The sequence below is a fragment of the Cricetulus griseus genome, chromosome 6, assembly GCF_003668045.3.
Source record: "Cricetulus griseus strain 17A/GY chromosome 6, alternate assembly CriGri-PICRH-1.0, whole genome shotgun sequence".
In the NCBI taxonomy this organism is placed as follows: Eukaryota; Metazoa; Chordata; class Mammalia; order Rodentia; family Cricetidae; genus Cricetulus; species Cricetulus griseus.
In genome coordinates, this window is record NC_048599.1 from 106,727,952 (window position 1) to 106,750,736 (window position 22,785).

Here is a 22,785-nt window from a genome sequence, read left to right on the forward strand (position 1 = left end):
CTTGAGCTCAGGGGCATCTTAAGTGCAAGGATTGTAGGTGTGAGTTTTTATTATTTCTTTTCCAAAATTATTTCTTGAAATCACTTTCTATTGTGTTTTATACTATACACCTACCTGACATTTATTCTTGGCCACATTTTTCTAAATGGACATGTGACTTATGGTTTTGATTATTATTTTTCCTAACGTAAGTATTATTTAGATATTTTAGTAACTTTCGAGGGGTAACCAGGGCTCCAGAAGTCTGGACACTGAGTAAAGTGAATCTTATTGTTTCGTTTGATTCTTTTTTGTGTTAATACAGGGTCTCTCTACATAGCTCTCGCTAGACTGGAAGTGACTATGTAGACCAGGCTGGCCTCAAACTCAGAGAGTTCTGGGATTAAAGACATGCACTACCACATCCAACAATCCTTGATTTCTTAAAAGTTGAGTCTGTTTTGTCTTCTATTTTCCTATTGTATCTAGAAAACCACTTATACTTCTGTATTCTTAAAAACATATTTACTGAGTGAGCGGTAGAGGATATAACTCAGTGGTAGAGTGCTTGCCTAGAATATATGATGCCCTAGGCTCGGTCCTCAGCATTCCTTGTCAAAAGGCTATTGTTCACTTAAATTGTGCTTTACCTTATTTCCCTCCCTATAAGCGAGTTCAACCTTTAGCCTACATGTAACCCATGCTGTCTCTCCTGATGACTGCCAGGTCCAAAAGAGATTTCAGGCTCTCTCAGCATTATGAATACCTGTTGTAGAGTCCATGCTGGCATCCTGGGTCTTCTCACCCTGACCCCTACTTCTCTAGCTCATGGGCTTTTTTCCCCAAGCTTTTCATTTCTACATAACCCTGCCATTTGGACCACACGCTCTCTTGGTCCTCTCTCCTGCCCACCTCCCTTGGCCCTCTGCTCTTTGCTTTCTCTCTTTTGCCCCCCTCCCCTTCTCATGTACTCTGGATTCTTTCAGATGCCTCTTTCAGATGTACTCTCTCTCCCATATCTACAATTTAAACCTTCCCATCAACCATACCTTGGAGTGGTCATGTCCTCACTAATACAATGATGAGCTGAGATCCTCGCAGGGAAGTCAGAGCTGTAACAACAGACAAATGTTAATCAATGCTGGCAAATACATTTTTTGGTGAAAGCAAAGGTCTTGGGATGTCTTCAGCATTTGGAAGATTCTGAAGATGGGAAGGACAGACCACATAGCTTGAGAAAACACTATTTCTTACTTAGTGAATGGACTCCTGTTGGTTCTTCATAGAGACAACAGTGAGCAATCAAGTCTCTCCCAATTGTATTTCGATGCTATTCTCTGTGGGCGGCTTTGGGTAGATGACATCATAAAAGTAATATGTATGCTCCATTCTTGTGCTTTAGCAAACTGACTAGTTGCTAGCTACAAATGCCCTGTGACTTCTAGGGAGCTTGCTATACTAGAACCTAAATTATGCTCAGAAATTTCTGTGATTAATGAGGAGGCATTAATGGTCCCCTGAGCAATTTTGTGTATCATATAAAACCCAATAGAAAGATGATATCAACAGTTATTTGGAAATAAGTGAGAACACATGCCTTGAAGCTGCTTATAATTCACATATATTTATTTTCATAAATTACATGTGATGTATTGAAAGGGCAATATCTTGTAATAAATCAGCTTAAAATAAGTTTAAGCCTCTTTCCAGTTATTATTGGGAAACAAGTGCTCTGACACCTTAACATGACACTGTGTTAAATCTAAAAATCAAACCATACCTGCTCTGGACTTTGGGTAACAGTCAGCAGCAGGTTGCCTTTGCATGTGACATGTCTGCCACTATGTTAAGTGCAAGGTGGCTTGGCCTTCACAGTTGAAAAGGTTCACATACTCTTGTCTGTTTGCTTGTTTTTATTTTTGTTCTTTCTTCTTCTTCTTCTTCTTCTTCTTCTTCTTCTTCTTCTTCTTCTTCTTCTTCTTCTTCTTCTTCTTCTTCTTCTTCTTCTTCTTCTTCTTCTTTGAGACAAGGATTCCTACTGTGTAGCCCAGGCCTGCCTCTTGCTTCAGCCCCACAGTCTTAGGATTACAGGTGTGCACTAACATGCTCAGATCTCATATAATCAAATTCATCATAAAGGTCAGGGGGATATTTATACCTGGAAATTTATTCAAATACTACACTTATAGGGTTTTGAGATCTGTTTAAAATGGTACTAAATGTCTAGAAATACAGCTCAGTGACAGCACAGATCAGCAAACTGACTGAAACTTTAGCTCCATAAACAAACAAATCAATATGCAAGTAAATAAAATGCTATTGAAAACAAGTGTAGAAAGTCTGGGCTTTGGTACAGTGTGGGTGCTAAAATAAAAGTGGGTTGTTTTCATTAACACATATTGCTAAAGCTAGTCCAATTCAAATGCAGCTGGCTCAATGTCTGTCCTGTGGCTATTTCCTTTGAGTTGAAGAGAGGAAGTAGGAAATCTCAGGAAGCTAAGGAAACTTACAAGGTCCTGGAGGCTTAGAAAGTCACAAGACTCAAAGGCTAAGTTATTTGCTAGTTATGGGAAGGTGGCCATCTCTCCTGATGGGAGAACTCCTGATTATCAGATATATTTCTAAAGCCTTATGTAAATTGTGTTGTATAGTGTGTTTTATCTGATGTATGGGGCTAATCTGACCTTAAACATCTTCCTATGTATCCCAGACTGGTCTCATATGTCATTTACCCTCCTTGTCATTTTCTTCAATGGTGGCTTAGTGCATGTCACCATTTCTCTGACTTAATTATGGTTGTGGCCTTCCAATCAGTCTCTCCACCTCCCAGTAGTCTCTTCTAAGCCTTCCTTGACACTGACTCTTCATTCTGATACTTAAGAGATGTTTTTGTAAATTCTTTTTGGAAGCAGGGTCTTTGTGTAGCCACAGCAGGCCTCCAGTTCTTCATTCCCTTGCCTCAGCCTCTGGAGTACTTGTGATTACCCATGGCTGGGCAACATCTGGCTTATATACCTTAAAATTGTTACAGAGCTAGAGAGCGGTAGAGCACTTGCCTAGCATGTTCAGGGACTTAGGTCTGATCCACATTGCTGAAGATAAAATAACAATATAAAATAAAAGATGATGGAATATAAAATAAAATAATATAACAATATAAAATAAAAAAAGTGTCACCGTCATTTACATAATATTTACTGTGTGTGCTGTGTGCCAGATATCAGTTTTGGCCTGGGCACCCATCAGCATATGAAAGGAACAAAATTTCTTGTCCTTTGTAAACTTATCTCTGTTATAATCATCAATGAACGTATCTACTTTAATCCTACAGATTTTACTACAATCTTGGTAGATATGACAGTAATAGTGCTGGCATCTTAATTAGTGTTCTAACATTTAATTGGAGAAGCTTACAGTTTTCAGAGGTTTAGTCCATTATTGCCATGGTGTGACATGATATTGTGTAGGCAGACATGGTGCTGGAGAAGGAGTCCTACATCTTGACTTGCAGGTAAGAGAAAGCAGTCTGAGACACTGGGTTGTATCTTGAGCATATATGAGTCCCCAAAGCCCACTCCCACAGTGATACACTTCCTTCAACAAGCCCACACCTACTCCAACAAAGCCACACATCCTAATAGTGTCATTCCCTTTAGGGACCATTTTCTTTCAAACCATCACAGTATGTAAAGTTTGTTTTTAAATATTTATTATGCACCAGTCATTGTGCAAATTATACCCCAACAACTTTCATAGAAAGTTTTCACCAGGTTGACTCTACACAAGAGGAAACTGAGACTCAGTTCCTTAAATTGCAAAATCAGAGATTTGAAAAATTATTGTATGCAATATTTGAATTAAGTGCATTTTGTCAAGGCTAGGCCCTGAGATTATCTATCCTCTCTTATGAATAAATGACCAAATTTATAGATAATCTTTGCAAATAGACAAGCACTATAGTATGTGTATTCTTAGTTACATAAGCAGTGGGACACTTAGCAATGTTTGGAGACATTTTGATAATCATATCATACTGATAAGCAGTGAGAAAAGACCAGAATCCCTGGAACTATCAATCTTGCTGAAACAAAATGCCTTAAGCTGGGGGTGCTTATAACAGTAGAAATTTATTCCTTGCTGTCCTGGATGTTAGAAAGTCCAAATATGGGAGCTAGAAAATTGTGTTTCTTATAAAAACTCTTCTATAACTACTTACTTCTAGTTTCTTAAGCTGAAACTATTGTATAGTTCAGACAGTATAAAACATGTGTCCCTAGATTTGATTCCCAAGACTGTACACACATACACCCACCCACACACACTCACATTCACACACACATGGACAGTTTGGGATGACAGAGGGAAAGGGAAAGCATAGGCATTTAGACTTTGAGCATTTCTTCCCTTTTGAAACAAGGTCTCCCTGATATAGACCAGGCTGGCCTCAAACTAGCTATCCTGCCTTAGCCTCCCAAGTGCTGAGATTACAGGTGTGTGCCACCATGCTTGATTTTTCTCAGGTCTCTTTAAAGTGGACCTTAGTCCTATGAACAGGATCTCTTTATAAAGAACCATACCTGCTCATCTCTCCAAAAGCTGCTTTCATTCTCCCAAGCAGAACTTTTAAGGGGAAAAAAATGAAAATAGTCCAATAAATATGACCTGTATTTTGTCAGATGAATTAATGATTTTAGTTCCAATCCCTAGACTGGGATTATGAATGCCAGGGATGTTTGGGGGACATAGGAGACAAATATGGCGCTGTTGAGACCAATCACAGATTTGAATCAGACACAGATCACTTAGTTCCCCACAAAGAACAACTGTTCCTGTCACAGACCTGTCTCCTCTAGTGGCTTCTCTAATGGTTACCAAAATGACAACATGCAAGAGTGTTCCATGAACCCCCTCCTTCCACAGGTAACTAAGTTTAAAGGACATCTAGTGTCAGAGGCCTTTGTCATCAGGCTTAAATAGGAAGAAGAGAACAAGGCCTTTTAAAACTATATAAAGCATGAGATTGAATCTTTAAGTTAATGTTTCCATAAATAACCAAAGAAATTAGTACTTGTACTTAACACTTAAGAATATAGGTATTTAAGAGGCATTTGATTTTGCCTGGAAATTGATCACTAAATTTAAATTGTGTTTCTGGTCAAGGATACCATGAAATCATAAATCTTTTTCAATGCATATAGGAATCATTTATTCAGCGATTTGAAAGCAGAGAGGGAAGATAAAGGTGCATTGTTTTCTCTTTTATTTATTTATTTTTCTCATTTATGTGTTTGCTTGTTTATTTATTTATCTGTTGTTGTGACAGAGCTTTTCTGTCTAACAGTTCTGACTGTCCTGGAACTCCCTCTGTAGACCAGGCTGGCCTCGAACTCACAGAGATCTATCTGCTCCTGCCTCCCAAATGACGGGATTGTTTTTTCTTTACATTCAAACCAGGGTTTTTGAACCTCAGCCATGTTTTGTGTCATATTAATTTTTTTTCCCGTGGTAAACGTCCCTTTCCCAGCCATAATATTGGAGCTTTCATTCCTATGTTGAAACCCAGTCTTCAGTTTAAAATCACTAATAACCTTGAGCTCGTGATAATTCTTACAAATGGCTTCCCTGGTTGCCATTTTGAAAGCAATGGGCTGGGGGCAGGTATCTAGTCTGACTAGGGGACAGTTGTTCTTTGTGGGTAGCAAAGTGATCTGTGTTTGACTGGGACCCCTGAATCATGTTTTCTTACCATGTCTAAAGGCTCCCATGATCAAAAGTCAAGATATGACTTTCTATGAGAAGTAGGGGGCATGCTCAATTAATCTTTCTTGCTTTCCTTTAAAAGCAGTCCTTAAAAGTTCTTTGGATAGGAGCAGCTCATGCATTGGTAAACAGGGCAGGCAGGGCTTGTGATGAAGAGCCGCCCCCCACCCCGTGTTCATCAGAGGCTTAGATTTTGTTTATAAAGGAGTGTAGTCTTGACAGCAATTAAAATGAATATACTTGCTTTTTAAAAATAGCATATCTGCATAAAAGGAAGCACACATTCTTAGTTAAACGTGCGAGTTGCTATATCATAACTCTTCCATAGTGTTCTAAACTTACCATCAGTTTGCATCACTGTTTTCACTAGACAACTGGTTCTTCTCCTAGCAGAAGTCGACGTTTCTTCTGAATTATCTTATAAAAAGTTTAAGATCTTTATTCCTTTAAGAGTTTGAGGGAGTATTACACGTGCTTTGTTCTTTCTCAAACTTTGCTGCTCCCTGAGACCCCATCAGCCTAAAGCCAGCCACAGAACCAATAAGGCTACTGAGTCACAGCAGCATTCCAGCCAGAGACAAGAATCATTTCATCGTGGTCACTCTGTGAGGGAACAGAGTTGAGCATTCAAATGTGACACCTGCAATTAGAAGATCTCTGGTTTTGCCACAGCTATTTTAAAGATGAGGTAATTTGGGGAGTGTTGAAAAAGCAGCATTTATTTAAAACTTTCCATTGCAGTTCATTTATGACCCAGCAAGTATCCTTATGTTCTGTCAAAGAAACTTGCTAGCTGGTCTCAGGGTCTTAAAGGGTTAATGTGACTGTTCATGTATTTATTTGTACTTGGTATTGAACCTAGGAGTTTATTAGGCAGGCACTATACCACTGAGCATGGTATTAAGTACACAAAAGGTGCTGGGGGGTGGGGTGGGGTGAGGTGGGGTATAGAACCAGGAACCTTAGCACACTAGGCCAGCGCTAGGTTATACTCCTAGCCCTTCTCCACTTCTTGTAAATTCACAGCCCCTGACATCTAAGTGGGATTTGAACAAAAGAACAAGCCAGGGACTCGGGGAGTCGGGTTTCATTTAAGATCAGCCCCGCGATTCCATTCCGCAAGGTGCGAAAGGGATACTGCGAGGTAAAGCACCGGAAAGTTACAAGTCGGGTTATATTTTAACCGGCGTCCTACAAAACCGACGCCGTGTAGGTGTCTCACTCGCTAACTTGTAAAAGAACTCCAGGTTCCTGAGCCGGGGAGAGTTAGCCGGCCGAGAACCTGGCAGCCGTTCAACGACCCCGCCCTCGGAGTCCCAGGGGGGCTTCTTCTGCAGAGCGCGATTGTCTAGGGCGGAGGTGCCGGGAGGGCACGAAGGGAGTGGGGTGAGCCCCGAAAACACCCCCGAAGCCGCACGCCTCTTCGCTCCTGGAAACTTCCCCGGCAGCGAGCAGGGCGGGAGGGGGCGGCGGTTCCCCACGGCGCCGAGAGCACCGTGCGCGCGAGGTTCGGGCGCGCGGCGGGCGCGCGGCCGCCGCCTCCTCCCGTCCCGCCTCCGCCGCGCAGCCTCCTCCCTCCGCCCGGCTCGGCCTCCGGCTCCCTCCCCTCGTGGCAGGCTCCGGCGGCGGCGGCTGCGGCGGACGGGGAGGGCGTGCGCCGGCCGAGAGGTGTGGGCAACGAGGCTAGGGAAGTTTCGAGTGGAAGGTCGTCCGTCCGCCCGCCGGCGCGTCCCCTCACTGTCCTCCCGCAGCATCATGGCGGAGCCGAGCGGCTCGCCCGTGCACGTCCAGCTTCCCCAGCAGGCGGCCCCGGTGACAGCAGCGGCCGCGGTGGCGGCCCCGGCGGCCGCGACATCAGCACCGGCCCCGGCTCCGGCGGCGCCCGCAGCTCCGGCCCCGGCTCCAGCGGCGGCCCCAGCCTCGGCCCCGGCAGCTCAGGCGGTCGGCTGGCCCATCTGCAGAGACGCGTACGAGCTCCAGGAGGTTATCGGTCAGTGAGGAGGGTGCTGCGGGGCCGGTCCAGGCCGGGCTCCGAGACTGGGCGGGAGTGGGTGCGGGATGCGGTTTTCCTGCCTTCCTGCACGCCCGGAGGCAGAGCGGCCGGCTTCGGGGCCTACCGGCTTCAACAGTTATTTTATTGTATTTTTTAATTTTTAATTTATCCCTTCCTTCTCTGAGCGCGGCTGCTGCAGGAGGTGGCGCGGCGGATGTGACTCGCACTGCAGACGAGCTGCATGCTGCAAACTTTTATCTCCGGGATCGCCGGGGCGGTGGAGCTGGGACCCGGTAACGCCGCATCCTCCTCCCTCCCTCCCCCCGCCCCGATAAGCTCGGGGGCCGCAGCCCGTGGCGGGTGACCACGCGGATGGGCTGCTGGGGCGGGGTGGGGATGCGGGGGCGCCGCCCTGGGCTTCCTCGCCCCCGCGCCGCGCCGGGTGCAACGCGTCCTGGGAGACCCTGCGGGCGCAGCGGCTCCTGTGCCTCCTGCCGTGACCTATCGGTGGGTAGCCCGTCCACGTAGTAGCGGCGGAGGCCCAGGCTCCTGCCCAGGCCAGGGAGGATGCTGGCCTTCTGACAGCCGCCGCCGCATGCCGGTCCTGAGACCCGGCTCTGCGCGCGGTGTGCCCGGGTACCTGCCTCCCTCCGTGCAGGCGCGCCGCCTGCTGCTAGCCCCGGGGCCGGACAGCGGGCGTGCGTGCTGGCTTCCTGCCCTGTGCCGGGCGTATCTGCTGAGATGAAACTCGAGGCTGTCCGCGATCCGCGCCCAGCCTTTCGGTGTCTCCTAGGCAGCTCACTAATATCATCTTATCTTACATTTTTAAATACCTGGCAAAGTCGAAAGGGAAGAAGCCGGCGTTTATTTCTTTGAGCCAAACACGTGAAGGGCTAGGGGATTGTGTTGTCCTCCAGCTGAGAACCTTACCTACAAGATGATTCAAAGTTAAAAGTTTTGTCAGTGAGCCCTGCTGCCAGGCAAAGTGGGCCCCCCCATCATGTAACCATATGAACTCCGTAGTGGGGTTGTTGCTGCCCCATAGTCTTGATATTTAAGGAGAGAGAAAAAAAAAGGATTCAAGTTATCCTAGTTTTTTTCCTTCACTTTAAAAGGTTTCTTGATTTTTCCTACTTGAAAAATTACAATTAGTATAATTTCACTGGGCACTCAAAGGAGCCACTTTTATCTCCCGTGTGAATGAGACCGCCAGAAATGCATACACGTATGTATGTATGTATACATCTATGTTTCACAGGCAGAGGTGTGCCCACCAGCGAGTGTGTAGTGATGGTGTACGTTGGTGTATGTAAAAGAAGCAAGTAGTCCTTATAGATATTTGTAGACAAGGTTCTTTTAGTATATTTCATAATTTTTAGCTGAAGACTCTAGGGATGAATCATCATGACACTGTCAGGGTTTAATAACCCCAGGAGCTTTCAAAGCCCAGAGTCCTTAGTGAAAACTGTTTTTGCCTGCCATGTAAGTCTTTTCACTCTGAACTTCTTTGCTGCCTCTCCTGTTTGTGCATTCTCCCAGCGATTACTCTGGGTCTCTGCTGTCCTACAAAGGCTCTGGTGTTCACCTGCCACCTTGGCAGGCTCTACCCTTTGAATGCCTACCATACATACACACATGGACACACACACAAATACACATAACATATATTGATGCTGATGAGTGAATCAGGGACATTACTACTGAGGTAAGGCTTCCATCTCCAAGGGGTCTCCTTTGCCTAGAGAGTCTTCCCAGAAGCTTTGGTCATAGTTTGGTGGGCCTTTCTGCCCCTCTTTTTTATATACTCCATAGTCTAATCTCATAATTTTTAATTGCTAGTTGAGGTCTTAGGGCCTTCCAAATTCCCTGCATTTTGGTGTCTAGTAGCAATACAAGGATAAATAAACAATGGTCCCTGTCCTTAAGGACTTCATGAGTTAGGAGACAAGGATAAATGGTCCTTTAGGGTGTGCTGAGTGAGGCTGGGGTGAAGGGAGGCAGATGCTCTTCAGAGAAGAGTCAGATAGGATTGCCTACTGGTTTTGAAGTCTGAGTAAGGGTTTGTAAAGTGCTTGATTGTTTGTGTAGCTGCTTTCCCTAAGAAACAGTGGATTCCCCTATTTACACCTCAGAGTCAGTTGGTCTCTTCTCCCATGCAGGTTTCCTTAGGACCAGAACAATTTACATATAACTAATTTATATTCCTATGTGGTTAATCATTACGGTTAGAATGTCAGCTTTGACTTTGGAAACAGTATTTTGAGTTGGCCTCTTTTGTGAACTAAGGAATAAAATCATTTTAGTTTAAGTTGGATCACTTGCCAGGCCTTCTCTGCTTGTGTTAATGATGTTAATTATGGTTGCTCAATTTTAGTGAAGACGAAAGAAAAAAGGGAATTTATTTACCTGAGGAATTCAAGAGATGAACCGGCTTATTCCATGTTGGTTTTACACATTTGTGATGTGAGAGGGCTTTTGTATGCTTTATATGGATCTCATGTTTTCCCATCTAAGAGATGGCTATTTGGAAACCCCTGTTATTGAAAAATTGCTGGAATAGGGTTTTTCAAGGACTTAAATGTTTATGGAGAAATACAAACCCATTCCCATTTGGCCTCTCATTCTGGTTGAATGATTCAGAGTGAGTTTGTGGTTAAGCACTTTGCCTTAAACATTATATTCAAGAGGTTAGCAGTACAAATACCAAACCCATTTGGAAGTCAGTGCCTGTCCCTGCCATACAGCAGGTGGCCTAGGAGGTGACTCCAGCAGTGTGAACCACAACCAGCAGGAGGCTCAGCTGTGCCAGAGCCTAAAGCCCGGGAGGGAGGGAGGAAGGGAGGCAGGCAGGGTGCTTCAACTTCCAGCGTGGCACAGAGCTCAAGGGCCTTTCTTCTGTTTCCTGCTGGGAGCAGGACAAGGCCTCGGGATTAGGAGAGGCTAAATAAGTTTTCTAAAATCTGAACAGACCAGGTTCAGTTATTTAAGTTCTTCTGTTGTAGAAAAACAAACAGAGGGTTTTCCAACTCTAAAAATAAAGTTTTGTCTTTGTTGCATTGCTGTTCTGTTATAAAAGCCATGGAGAAACTATAATGCTATTAGGAGTAATCTGGTTCAGAAGTTCAGGCATGACCTAGAAATCATGTCAGATCTGTCAGAGGGGGTTGGTTTTACCACTAACGGGGGTGGGGTGGGGTGGGGGTGGGGGGGAGACGTGGAACTGTTGCGTTCCTGTGTCGGGGCATTTCGGATCATTCTGTGTTCTTATGTACAGATCTCCGTTCTCTGGAGAGGGTTTCAAGTCTGTTCATGATCTCTAGCTTTCTTCATGTCCCCTTACCCTTCAGTTGCTTCTTCAGAAGCATGAAGGGCACCTCAGTTGTGCCGAGTTTGTTGGTGGTATTAATAGTCTCTCCTTGACTCTTTAAACAAAGAATAAAAGATGAATTATGTAAACATTTACTTGGGCATCCGTAATAGGATGGACAACCTCAGTGAACTCTCCTTGACAGGGGCGCAGTGTTGGCAGTATCAGTTTCCGAATCTGAATCAGGTAATTCCAGCGGTCCTCTTATCTCCCCTCATTTTCCACTGAGAAACAACAAGTAGATCACTGCTTTAGAATGTTGGTTGTCTTCATCTTATTTGGTCTTGTCAGGAGAAGCCTTTTTCCTTTACTTTCCTTTTTTTTTTTTTAATTCTTTTAATTTTGCATTTGAGATCACCACGTTGCTTCACCCCCCCCCTTTTTTTTCTTTCCCCATGGTGGTCATTTAGAGTGATCTAAAAGGAACACTTACCTGCCATGTCAGGCAATAGAAAATAAATTGACTGTTTTGACAGTGGATTCCTCTGCTCATTTGGTTACGCTCTTCTGAGGCTTTGTTTATCTGTCTAGGCCTCTAACATTTTGCCAAGACCCAGGTAACAAGGCTTGCGGTCACTTGTAGGAGCATTAGCTTCTTCTAAATTGATGTCTGCACATTTTCACAGGTCTGGGGAAGTTCCGGGGTTGGGGGATTAGCACCAGGGTTGTGACAGCCTGGAGGTAGGTTGAGGGCAATGGGTAGATCCACTGGCATTTCTTGGGGGAGCTGAAGCACTGGATATGCCCTGATGGCTTGACTTCTCTGCCAGCAGTGTTGCCATTTCCTTTGACTTTATCTGGTGAGGCCTCCTTCATCCCCCCTCCTTCCTTTTCTCTTTCTAACTATAATAAAGAGGCCTGGAATAACCTGGTTGAGGGTGGGACTTTGGTTTTTAGCTGCTTCACTTTTTAAGATACAAAGAAAAATATACACAAAAACATTCACCTTGTGAACATACATACACACTTAACCATCTTAGCCTGCAGAGTGTGTATGTATGTGGCCTGCCAGAAAGGCACTCTGTCTCTTAAACTTCTCCTTTAGCCTTAGTGATTTTAGTGCAGTTCCGTGGCTTTGACTATATTCCCAATGAAAGTGTTCTTTTAATTCTATTAATGAGATTGTTAAGTGGGAAAAAAAATCTCAAGGTTAAAAGAAATGTATGGAAGAGAGACTGCAGTCTTTGCTTTTTTGTTGTATTTGATTCATGAGCAATAATTTGCACCCCACCCCCACCCCCAGTGCCTGACTCTTATTCTTATCTTAACTACATTTTGGATGGTGTTTATAAATAAATGTTAGCCCCATGCTGTCTAGAGTCAGAAACCCTGGTCTGTTTGTTTCATGTCCTGCTATGGTAGTCTCTGGCAGTTGTGACCTGGAACACATTGCTTAGATGTGTCTGCACTCGGTTTCCACATTGGTAGCCTGGACAAAGTAGGCTTGTGAGAATGTAGAGCACTGAGAACAGTGCTTGGCACAGGGCGCACTCAATTAGTTTTAGCCATAACTTCTGTAAACTTTGCTTGCTAATCTGATTCAAGTTATCAGGACAGAACACAGCCCTGGCTCTTCGAGCCTTTGAAGTGGCTTCAAGAGTTATTCCACTTGGTTTCTGCCAAGGGAGAGTGCAAAGGAGAGAGGTCACCCTCAGACCGTCTTCTGGAAGCCATCTGGAAGGTGGCTTGCAGGGGAAGTCAGAAGCCCAGGTAGGCTGACTTCACCTAGGCCTAGGCAACTGCACACCCTTGAGACCTCATGGGGGAAGCTGGGGAGACCTGTAGCGCTCCTGGCGATTTGGACAGCTCAGGGGTTTAGGTGCCAGATGGCTCTCTGACAAGCAGTGAGAACATCCTGTGGGAAGGTTGCCTGGAGGAGCAGCCCATAATGGAAAAGCTCGGAGAGCAACCTGCCCCTTCTGCACTTTTCTTCCACCTCTGAGTTGGCCTTTGGAGGCTGCCATGCTGGCAGGAAATGCTGCTGACTTAAATATTCACTGCATCTCAGGGTCTGGGAGAACTGGGCCCCCCCCTTTTTTTAGATAGTCATCTCTGCATTTCCTTCCTTCCTTCCTTCCTTCCTTCCTTCCTTCCTTCCTTCCTTTCTTCCTTCCTTCCTTCCTCCTTCCCTCCCTCCCTCCTCTTCCTCTTCCTCTTCCTCTTCCTCTTCCTCCTCCTCGTCCTTTTGAAATCTTTCTAATCTTTTTCTTTTGTAGTGCTGTAGGTTCCCTGGACGTCATTCATGCCAGGCCGTCTCCCCACAACTGATTCAAACCCCTATTCATCTCAACCTTTGTTTGCGGTGATGTTAATGTTTTTAAAACAGCCTTGCCAGGTAGGCAGTGGCAGAGTGCACCTTTAACCCCAGCACTCAGAAGGCAGAGGCAAGTGGATCTCTGTGAGTTCAAGGCCAGCCTGGTTTACAGAGTGAGTTCCAGGACAGTCAAGGCTGTTACATGGAGAAACCCTGTCTTGGAAAACCAAAAACCAAAAAATCAAAACCCAAACCATAAACAAAACAGAGCCTCAAGTGGTCCAGGCTGGTCTTCAACTCACTGTGGTAGCAGAGGATGACTTTGAGCTCCCGAGTCTTTGACCCTGTCTTTCAAGTGCTGGGGTTACAGGCTGACCCATTAGGGACAGCTGTTCTTGTCTTTCCTGTCCCTTCCTCCTGTCACTATTCCTTTATCTCTGTCCTTGAGTTGTTCAAGCAGTGCTGATAGGAGAACTCCCACTTCCTCTTTGCTTACTGTAATCTGGCTGCTGCTTCTCTCTCTCTCTCTCTCTCTCTCTGGCTTTGGAGGTTGTCCTGGAATTTGCTCTTGTAGACCAGGCTGGTCTTAAACTCACAGAGATCCGCCTGCCTCTGCCTCCCAAGTGCTGGGATTAAAGGTATGAGCCACCAACGCCCTGCTGTCTCTTAAAAACCAAATTGCCTTTGTCCTTCTATGGACAGAAGTCATCTCAGTCTTCTCTGAAGACAAATTTAGGCCCACTTTTCAGTTTACAAACTGGAATGGGCATGACCTGGGCTTCCATTTCTGCCTCTTACATGTAGTAACTTCTATTTCCCTGTCTCCCACTACTTCACGGTCTGCATCTCCATGGCTGACCCAGAAATGCAGAGGCCTTGCCTGACTTTGAACTAGTGTTTGGATGACCTTTCTTCATCTTCTGTGGCACTGGGGATCATGCCCAGGACCTCACTCATATCAGGCAAAAGTCCACCTCCAGACACTTCCCAGTTCTACTGGAGCTTCATTTTCCTTCACTCTTGTTCCTTCTCTACTTTCCATTTGAAAAACTCCAAGTGCAAAACATTCTGATTGTGCTACTATCCTACCCTTAGCTGTCTTCCACATCTCAAAAGATCAAAAGTGTTTTGTATCATATATATTACATTATACAATATATACTATATATGATACATTTTAACTATATATATTATATATATAATACGTATGTGTGTATGTATGTCTCTGACTCAGAGAGTCTCTGACTCTTTTGGTCTCTATGGGTTTAAAGTTCCTATTAGTGCTTTTGGATATTATAGGAATAATGTACTAATCTCCATTTTTTTCCAGCTCTAGTATGCTATCAAAATTGATAACGGCTATATCAGAATGTCTGTAGTATTGCTCCCAGGCTTACTACTATAACAGAATGTGTATGGTGCTCCAGGCTTACTACTATAACAGAATGTGTATGGTGCTCCAGGCTTACTACTATAACAGAATGTGTATGGTGCTCCAGGCTTACTACTATATCAGAATGTGTATGGTGCTCCAGGCTTACTACTATATCAGAATGTGTATGGTGCTCCAGGCTTACTACTATATCAGAATGTGTATGGTGCTCCAGGCTTACTACTATATCAGAATGTGTATGGTGCTCCAGGCTTACTACTATAACAGAATGTGTATGGTGCTCCAGGCTTACTACTATATCAGAATGTGTATGGTGCTCCAGGCTTACTACTATATCAGAATGTGTATGGTGCTCCAGGCTTACTACTATATCAGAATGTGTATGGTGCTCCAGGCTTACTACTATATCAGAATGTCTGTGGTGCTCCAAGCTTACACCCCTTTAGCTGCCCTTGGTCATCCCTCAGGGTTCCCTCTAAACACAACATTTAAAACTCTTGTTTCCCTTTTCCGCCTTGTCTCTTCACTTCCATCTGTAGGGTGGCATTGCCAGCCTGGACCCTTGTGCAACTGTGGAAATGCTTCCTGCCTCCCTCACCTGTTGTGAAGTTTTCTTGTTTGTGACACCATTCCATCACCTGCACTTTGTCTCTGTGCCGTAGTAATGTGTTTCTCCTTTTTAGTTTTATTCCCTTACAATACAACATGCATGTTGAAAGTGTACCCGTGCGCCGAGCACACTCAAAAGGTGTGCATGTATAAGGTAGATGAATGTTGGTACATGTTCCCACACTAAATAAACTCATGTAACTACCATTCTGTTGTATTTATATGTCTTAACTCTGTTTTGAGTGCTTTCACAATCTGGACTAAATGATTTTTCTTCACAGAAACAGTTTCTGCCCTTAGCTCTTCTGGCTCCCTTCTGCTAGTCCTGTTGTGTCTTTCACTTCATTGCCCTTGGGAGGGTAGTTTCCTGAGTGCCCATCTTGGCCCTGGATGGCCAAAGCTTCTTTGAGGACTGTTTGCTATTTCCATGCTTCACAGTCGGTATTTGATCACTGTGATGAATGTGAACCTGAATTCGGGGGACAGTTGTCATAGCCTGACATCTGAGTTTGTCTTCTTTGATCCTGAGGGTTTGATCTTACCTTTGACGATTCTTACTCAGTTGACTTTGGGCCAGTCAGCTCAAAGGGCTCTGTAAATATTAACTCAACCCTGAGGAGCACTGGGGAGCACTTTTAGTGCTTCCACCTGCTTGAGTTGGGGAGCACAGAGGAGGCTTCCCCTCCTGGATTCATGGAACCCGGGAGTGGCCCATGAGGTCTGCCTGCTGTGCTTCTCCACCTTGTGCTTGGACATAGTAGGAGGGGTGAGGATGTCTGTGCTGCACCCATTAGGATCCCCAGCACTTGCTTCCACTTTTGAGTCCTCTGGTGAGGTCTTCCTGTTCATGTGTTTAAACATAACCCTTACCTTGAAGCTCTGTGGGGTTGCCCACTGTGTAGAAATCAGGAACACTGGAGATCAGAGTGTGATGAAATGTAGGAGCAGGCCTGCAGGACGAAGAGATTCCAGAGTTTGCTATGCAGGCAGGAGTCGCACTCTTACAAATTACAATGGACAGAGTGATGGGAGGGGAGTGGCACATGCTAAGACTGTAGAACTCGGCTTGATGTTTAAGTAAAAACCGGTCTACTGTTATGTTCTAACTCTTTTGTGGTGCAACCTTTGGAAACGATTCTTTTTTCATTTAAGGAAAATTACCCCAGTCATCATATGAGGCTTTCCATTGTCTTTTAGGACAGTTCTGTATAAGTTGTACTGGATAACTCCAAGACACTTGAAGAGATGCAAGTGTCCCAAGGTTTCTTTTTTCAAATCTGCTATTCACTGGTGGAATTTTTGGTACTAGAGAAGACTTCAGTGTATTAATTAAAAAGGCATTTCAGACTTGGCTTAACTGGAAAGCAGAAGGAAGAGAAATAGGCCTCTTAGACAATAGCTTGGCAGGGCTGTCTCTTTAGAATTGATTGAGATCCACACGTTGGAATCCAATATGAGTAAGTGCTGAAGTATTTCAAGTTTCTTCTCATTTGCCAAACAGTTGAGAATAAACCCTGGCATAGCTGTAAGGAGTATCTCTGGCACTGAAGGAGTAGGTGATTGATGCTCTAAACCGATTGTGTATTTATATATATAATATATATATATATATATGAAAATGCCACTTAAGGTAGAGCTCTCAGAAACCTCAGCAAACTTTTTATCTCCATGTTCTTGGAGGTAATTGACATTTAATACAATTTTCAGAAGCCTAGAATTAGGAGTGCTCGTGTAGTTTTTCTCTCAGGCAAATAAATAAAACGTGGTGATGTTTATGGGTTTTAAATTTCCAACTTCAGTTGCTGTTGGAACTGTTTGCCGGCATAACTGGATGGAAGCAGAGGAGGATGACTCTACCATGTAAATAGATAGCTAGATCTTCCTTGGGAGTACTTGGGAAGCCACTGACCTGTGGTGGCTTGAACTTCTCGTAATTGCTCCATCCATGGTGAAGGTCTTAGGTGAGTGAGTGCTCTTGTTTTGAACTGGAAGCATCAGTTGTACCAGGTTTGTAACGAGGGGCACCCCACTGGCTCTCTTTCCTGTCCTGTTTAGTTTGGTAGTTATGTTTTCTGGGTGGTCTTTGTTGACCTGTCTACCCTCCTCCCCTTCTTCCCTCACTTGCTCTCTCTCTCTCTCTCTCCTCCCATGACTACTCACTCCTTTTCTATCCCTTTCCTCTCTTCCCTACCGTCTTGTTGTCTTTCTTCCCATTGCCACTATCCACCTTTGTTTACTTACAGGGGACTGAGAAAGCAGAAGAGGGGCCTTCTAGGGAAGGAATTACAGGTCATTGCTGACCTTTTTAAGTTCCCAAGTGAGAGATGGCATGAACATGTAAGGAGAATAAGGAAATTCACTTTGGGAGAGGCTGAAGAAAAATCCACCCAACACCTTTGCTTTGTAACTGAAGACCCCAAAAGTGAGAATTAAAGTACATTGCCTGTGGTCCTTTCCATCCTTAGACACCCAGGCACATGAGGCCTAGGTAGGGATGGATTTCAGCTCTCATCTTTTACCCAGTGTTTTGTAGTAGATTATATTTTGAGTCATTCACTGGCTGTAACCTGAGAGTGTTGTGGCCTTGTCTCTGTGTCCGTAAAACAGAGTTTCAAGAGGAGCAAGTATCTGAAATAGCTCAACTTTAAGCTTACAGGTTGAGGCAGGTGGGCATGCTGTAGTTATTAGAGTAGCAACAACATTCTAGAAGATAGGTATGGCCACTGCCTCCATGTGGCCTTTCCATGGAACTTAAATCACACTAAAGAGGGAAGACACAGATGGAACTGGGTGAGTTACCTTTACGTCACCGTGACCCAAATCTCAGAGAAATGGGTGAAAGGAGGAAGAGTTTGGCCCATGGTTCTGAAGTCCAAGGTGGCAATGAGGGCATGGCTATGCTCATGGAGCAAGAGTGTGTAGTAGCGGCTTCTCCTGTGTCTTTGAACCAGGAAGTAGAGAGCAAAGGCTGGGTTTGGGGCAGGTGTAACTAACCTCCAAAGGTTACCCTGGTAACCTCCTTCTGCTCGCCCCGTCCTACCCCCTTAAGGCTCCATAGACTTCAAAATTGTGCTACAAGTTAAATACCCAATGTTCAAGACCTTTGTGGGCATTTCAGACCTAACCCACAACACAGCACTTTAGTTATAATTCACATTTCAAATTCTCAGCAACCAGTCATGGCTGGTGACTGCTTTATTGAACACTACAAATTCAGATGATACTACTGACAGGTATATGTTGGATGGTGTATTAGTTAGTTGCTTTTCTCGTTGTTATGACCAAATATCTGACAAAAAGCAAAAGGTAGGTTTAATTCTGGCCCACAGTTTGAGGATACAGCCCAACCTGATGGGAATGGCGTGGCAGTGGGAGACAGCCTGCTCTTGTCTGGGCTGATCAAAGAGCAGAGCAGTGAATACTATCACTCATTTCTTGTCCCTTTTTACTCAGGCTGGATGGTGCCACCCATATTGACTGTTGACTGTGTGTCTTCCCTTCTCTGTTAGGTGTTTTTGGAAACATTCTCACAGACACAGCTGGAGGTTTGTCTTCTAGGCCAAGCTCAGTCCTGTCAAGTTGACAGTGACGAAGAACCATTTCAGATGGTAGTTTCTTAGAACTGTTCTGAGACTGGTTAAATGCCACTATGATGTCTCTTTCACTGTAAGCGCCATTTCTAAGAACAGGTTGAGGTTCTACCCTCACGGATAAGTACAAAAGGGAAGCAAGCATAATGAATGAGCCTACTGTGTGTCAACATGCCTGGCTTCCTTCCACACTTTCTGGAAGTAGGTGTGTTCATATTTTCAGGAGAGCCTTTCGTTCTGTGTGTGGGGAGACCCCTGCTGACTTAGGGAGGTAATTTTAAGGTATAACTTTTTTGTTTGTTGGTTGGTTGCTTTGACACAGGGTCTCTCTATGTAGCCCTGATTGACCTGGAATTAGCTGTGTTGTTCAGGCAGATCTCGAACTCACAGATATCCACCAGCCTTTGCCTCCCAAATGCTGGGATCAAAGGCGTGCTCTACTATGCCTGGCTAAGGTATGAGTTTTTATCTTGTCTCATTTAACTCATTTTGGATATGTTCCCATGATTCTGTAAACACTGAGATTCCTACCATAAGAAATTGGTTTGGGAAGCATTATTTTACTTAGAGACAAGCATATGATAGAGAATCAGGGTTGGATAGGATAGCCTGAATTACTTTGGTTGATTTTCTTTTCTGATGAAGACAGAACTGACTATCTATCTATCTATCTATCTATCTATCTATCTATCTATCTATCTAATCATCTAGGTGGGTAGTGGCAGATATTTCTGAATTGGAGTTAGAATTTCTGGAATTAACCCCCTTTAGGAAAAAGTCATCCCTTTGTTTCTCTTTGGAATTAGAACCATCGTTTCTTTTCTTTTAATTTAGAAACGTTATTTTGGGGGGCGGGGGTGACTGAAGATGCACTGATAACGAAAACACTTGATGATTAAAGGGCTAATGGTTTAGCCTAAGTTTTAGGTCACAAAGCAAATGAAACACCCACTGTCATGACCCTCCACAAGACAAACTCATACTCCTGTTTGGGGAGGGCACCTTCCTTGTTAGGAGAAGGGATTATTGTCTGGGTGTCAGAAGTCTGTGCAGGGGGGTGAAGGTTTAATTTGAGATCTTTCAGCAATGTGGTGTCCTTATGTGTAGCATTCCTTCAAGTGACCAAGGCTGGGACAGAGAATGTTTTCTTCAGTAATCATCATCATCATTATTATTATTTTTTTCCTAGCAGTGCCCTTTCAAGTTTGTGGATTGCCAACCTCAGTGCCTGACCTTTACTAAGAACTGTTGTGGAAACATTTCTCATTTGGCTGCTTTCCTCTTTCCCTGGGTAGTGTGGAGGCTGGAAGAGGGCAAGTGTTGGGTGAAGCTTCACATTGTGGTCATCAACATGGGTTAAGAAGAGAGGTGCTTTGGGCATAAATCAGGATGGGGCTAGATCATTTACCTCTGCTAAAGTAAATATCCACAGGCTGTTTAAAAAGTGACACTGGAAGGCTAAGAGTTGACCAGGTGGTCAGCTTCAAATAGAGCATCTTGCTGCTTGCTGTCTGTCATAGGAGAAAGCAAGGTTTTATCTGAAGGCTTCCTGTTCTGTTCTCTTAGGCAAGGTCTCATGTAGCCAGCGTGACTTTGCTTAAATAGTGGATGCTGTCCCTGAACTCCCCACCTTCCTCCTGCCTTTGCTTTCCTAGTGCTAGGGTTACAGACGTGCACCTTTCATCCCAGCCTCTGACGTCCTGTTCTTCAAGTCCCACCAGAAGCAACCATCCAGGCAGCTTTGCAGCTGTGTGCTGCTGGTTTAAAGTATTCTAAAGGAGAAGTGAGAATTGAAGTCCCAGGCATGAGGAGGGTAAAAGTTTGATGCATTTTTTTTTTCTAGTGCTTCTGTCATTCATACTAAAAATAAAATTGGGGCTGGGGACATGGCTCAGTGATTGAGAGCATTGGCTGCTCCTGCAGAAGAGCCAGGTTTGTTTCCCAGCACCCACATGGCGACTTAAACCATCTATAACTCCAGTTAAAGGGGATCCAGTGCCCTCTTGTGTCCTCCACTGGCACCAGGCATATATGTATTTATATATGCAGGCTTGAAAGCAAAAAGCTATCTAAAAACTAAAAATAAATAATTCTTAGATACATTATTTTCACTGTTTATGTTTGTCTTAATCTGAACACCAAATTCCCTTTCAGGTTTTGGGTTTGTTTGTTTTTGTTTTTTGAGTTACTTAGGAGAAAGAGAGAGACCAAAATATGAAAGCTGAGCTTTATGTGTTATTAAAACCCTTCACACCACATTATCTGTGTAGGTGTATAAGAAGTGTTTTACTCAAGTGGACATGGTGGGAGGTACCCACTGACTATAGCTAGTTCTCAATTGTCTTAAGCTGCGCTACTTTTATTTGAATAGTTTTTTTTATTATGAATTATAGTCTTTATTATTTTACTTTTTGTTGTTTATGTATGGTGTTAGGAATGGAAGACTTCACACCTACTAACAGACTAGGCACAAGCTTCTAGGTCGAAGCTCTCCAGCCTTAACTTGTGTTCCTTACTTGTGGTTGGGGGTCTGTGTATAAACTGATGACACGGCCGCTCTGTGGCTAAGGGGAAGGTTTTTCTTGTAGATAAGAGAGAGAGAAGAGCCAGAGGCATCTGGAAGAGTCCAGAGCAGGGAGAGAAAGTGGTAGACTGAACATGGCCAGCAGACTGAGAGAGGGGAGAATAGCAGGGATAGAACAGAGGGCCATGAGAGAGGCAGAGGCATAGGATAGGGAGGGGGAGAGTGAGAGGGAAAAAGAGAGAATCTGAAACTGAATATGAATGAGTAGCTGTGGGGAGGGAAGCCCCTGAGCTGGAGGGAGTTTAGGGTAAGGGAGGAGGTGAGAAGGGCTAAGATGCTACCATGAATTTTGACATGTATAACAGGTACCAAAGGAGCCTGACTCCACAGGGGTAATCGGATTTTTCTTTGGACTGCAGGTCACAAATAACAGCACGGTGACTTACTGTTATTTATGAAAGTTCAGCCTTTGCTTACTTAGACTTGACCCACTAACTCATAACTTAAATTAACCGGCTTTTATCAAATCTGTGTTTTACCACGTGGCCTCTTACCTTTCTTTCATTTTGTATGTCCAACTCCCTGCATGTCTTCTTGGTGTCTCCTCTGAGCCTTGATTATCTCCTCTTACTTCCTCTCACTCTGCCCAGAAGTCCCGCCTATACCTCCTGCCTAACTATTAGCTGGTCAGCTCTTTATTACACCAATGACAGCCATACATTTTCACACAGTGTAAAATATCCCACCGCTCACAGGTAGCCAGCTATATATGTCTCTTCAGCCATAGGTAATGGAAATGCTCCTTTTAGTGTAGGGGAGCAGCTTCACAAATTTCTGAGGAATGTTATCCAGAAATCCTCCTATGGTCCAGGTTCAATCCACTGGGCTGCCTTTTGGAGTTTGGTTTTTCGAGACATGGTTTCTCTGTGTGGCTTTGTAGACCAGACTGGCCTCAAACTCACGGAGATCCGCCTGCCTCAGTGGTCTCCCCCCCCCACCCAGTGCTGGGATTAAAGGTGTGCACCACCACCATCCTGCCCAGGATGCTGATTCTAATGTGTGTATGTGAGAATGAGAGGGGGGGAAGAGAGAGAGAGAGAGAGAGAGAGAGAGAGAGAGAGAGAGAGAGAGAGAGAGAGAGAGAGAATGAGAATGAATGTGTACAGGTCTCTTTACCTTTTGGTGTTTCATTCTGAGAATTCAACGGCACATTAAAAATTCAGGTTGTTTAGAAGCACACGCAATCATTCCTCCTGCCATCTAGAAGTCAGTGAGGTATGTCTATCACACCCTTAAAAATAACATGTCATCTGCAC

The 22,785-nt window shown here is 44.4% G+C and overlaps 1 protein-coding gene across 1 annotated transcript in view; it reads left to right on the forward strand.

The window, feature by feature from the left end:
- The first annotated feature begins 7,301 nt into the window (after nucleotides 1-7,301).
- Nucleotides 7,302-22,785, forward strand: part of Stk39 (serine/threonine kinase 39) — a 269,282-nt gene continuing 253,798 nt past the window's right edge. Inside the window, exon 1 of the mRNA XM_027420256.2 lies at nucleotides 7,302-7,729. Within this exon, the coding sequence (XP_027276057.1) occupies nucleotides 7,495-7,729 (235 nt within the window). The 5' untranslated portion in view covers nucleotides 7,302-7,494. The remainder of the gene's footprint in view (nucleotides 7,730-22,785) is intronic.